A 2,089-nucleotide genomic window follows, 5' to 3' on the forward strand; every position below is an offset into this window, starting at 1 on the left:
TGGTGAACCAGATGGCTACACCAGGCTCCAATCTGATTTGGCAGAGTTTCTACAGCTGGATGCCTTTCCTAACGCCAACCACTCTGAGAGTGTAGTGGGTACTTTTACGTGCCACCGGCACGAAGGCCAGTCAGGCGGGAATAGGCAACAGCCAAGCTCAAAATGGTGTATTTTATGTACCACTTGCACAGGAGCCAGTCCAGCGGCACTGGCAGCGATCTCGCTCGAATGTTTTTTCAAGTGCCACTCAAGAAAGTTGAGCAGAGGATCTGCATCAAATTTTGCCAGAAGTTTGGTGATACCTGCAGAGGCCTACACAAAATTTTCAAAAAGTTTTCATTGCATTCTCGACACAATCAAGGAGATCTTTTGCAACTGAAACCCGATTGTCTTTTTGTTGAGCTGAAAGCAGTTTTGACACAAACTTGGCAGACATGCGTCTCATACTCAAATCTTCAGTGATAATGGACTGAACCGTACTGTAACTAATCTGTACATCCTCTCACAACTCATGGATGGTGATTTGATGATTTCCCCTCACAGCTACATGCCTATCTGCGATGTTTTTCTCAGTTCTGCTGGTTGCAAGTCTCCCAAAATGTTCGTCAATATTAACATTCTTTCAGCCGTCTTGTAAACGTCTGAGCCACTTGTACACTTGTGTGTGACTCATACACTCCTCTCCATGCACTTTCTGCAACTTTGCATAGGCCTCTGAGCAGGTATCGCCATGACAACTTTCTCTGTCATGATCAATGCAATGATCACATGCTACATACCTTCCTGTGTGTCTGTGTGTGTGTATTATAACACTTGACTAATATCATAAAATGTTCAACAAGAATCATTTTCTGAATTGAAAATCGATTTTATGCAAATTTTAACAACAGCAAGAAATAAAACCCTATCAAAACCAAGAACACAACTAGAAAAAAAAAAAAACAACAAAAAACAAAAAAAAACAACCTAGCACCAAATCAGAACTTACTTTGATATTGTCCTGTGATAAGCCAAGAACTTATTATGGCCAATAATCCACTGAAGAGGAAACCCTCAATCATCCAGTAGAAATCCAAATAAAAGAATCGAAGAGGAAATACAAGGAATGTCCAGACAAGATATGGCGGAATGGCATAGATTGTGGTTAGAACCATCCATACTATGCGCAGAAGGTGTCCAATGATGCGAAATGGTAACGGAAGGCTGGTCACATGAGGAAGAATATTGTACACATCAAGCATCTGCAAAAAAAAAAAAAAGAAAAAAAAGAAGAAAAATGAAATTTTTAAAAAAGATATTTATATCATAAAAATTTAGAAACTTCAAGAGAATGAAATAATTTGTTTTTAACAGTAGAACTCAAAGTAGATAAAGCTATAAGTAATAGTGTGTAAATATTGGGGTAAAAAAAACTCATTTAAATAGAAAAAGTCAAAGGCTTCCTGTAGAATATAAATGAACATCTTCTGTAGGCATGAGAGAATGGTTCTACCATCATTAGAAGCAATGTCAGTTTGCAGAGTCATTAAGAAAAGACGAAAATAAAATCTTGACATCGCATGGTGGCTGTAAATGAGTATCACCTTCATACAGGTGAGGTTGTTTGTTTCCAGCCTTCCATGAAAAATATGTCTGGTCATGGGGAAATAATAACCCTAACCCCTGACCCTGATCCTGCAGTAAATCCAGGATGAGAGGAAGGGCTGCACCAATGATGGACTGGCATCTTATTTGTCAACTCTGAAAGGATGGAAAGGTAAAGTTGGATTTACCTTTCAATCCAATAGGTAAACAGGAAAGACGGAAAGGTAAAGATGGACCACTGGTCTGTCCAATTGGAGCTGACCTGGGGTTAAACAACAATGGCAAGAACAACAAGAGAACTTACTTTCAGATGGGGACAAATTTCACATTAAAGGTCCAGCAGGAGCAGCGGCAGCAGCAATAGCAGCAGCGGCACTTTGAGCAGCTAATGAAAGGAAGGAAAAGAAATACTGAACTAGGATACCAAACTGTGTTACAACAAACAAACATACATACACACACACATATATATATATATATATATATATATGTGTGTGTGTGTGTG

The 2,089-nt window shown here is 39.0% G+C and overlaps 1 protein-coding gene across 1 annotated transcript in view; it reads right to left on the reverse strand.

Annotated features, from left to right (window-relative positions):
* The window catches only part of LOC106881177 (acyl-CoA:lysophosphatidylglycerol acyltransferase 1), a 66,293-nt gene that overhangs the window by 32,581 nt on the left and 31,623 nt on the right, over nt 1-2,089 (reverse strand). Inside the window, exons 2-3 of the mRNA XM_052975650.1 lie at nt 1,889-1,969; nt 989-1,241 (exon numbers count right to left, since the gene is read on the reverse strand). Coding sequence (XP_052831610.1) covers nt 989-1,241 — 253 coding nt within the window. The 5' untranslated portion in view covers nt 1,889-1,969. The remainder of the gene's footprint in view (nt 1-988; nt 1,242-1,888; nt 1,970-2,089) is intronic.

This window comes from Octopus bimaculoides, chromosome 22 (assembly GCF_001194135.2).
Source record: "Octopus bimaculoides isolate UCB-OBI-ISO-001 chromosome 22, ASM119413v2, whole genome shotgun sequence".
NCBI lineage: Eukaryota > Metazoa > Mollusca > Cephalopoda > Octopoda > Octopodidae > Octopus > Octopus bimaculoides.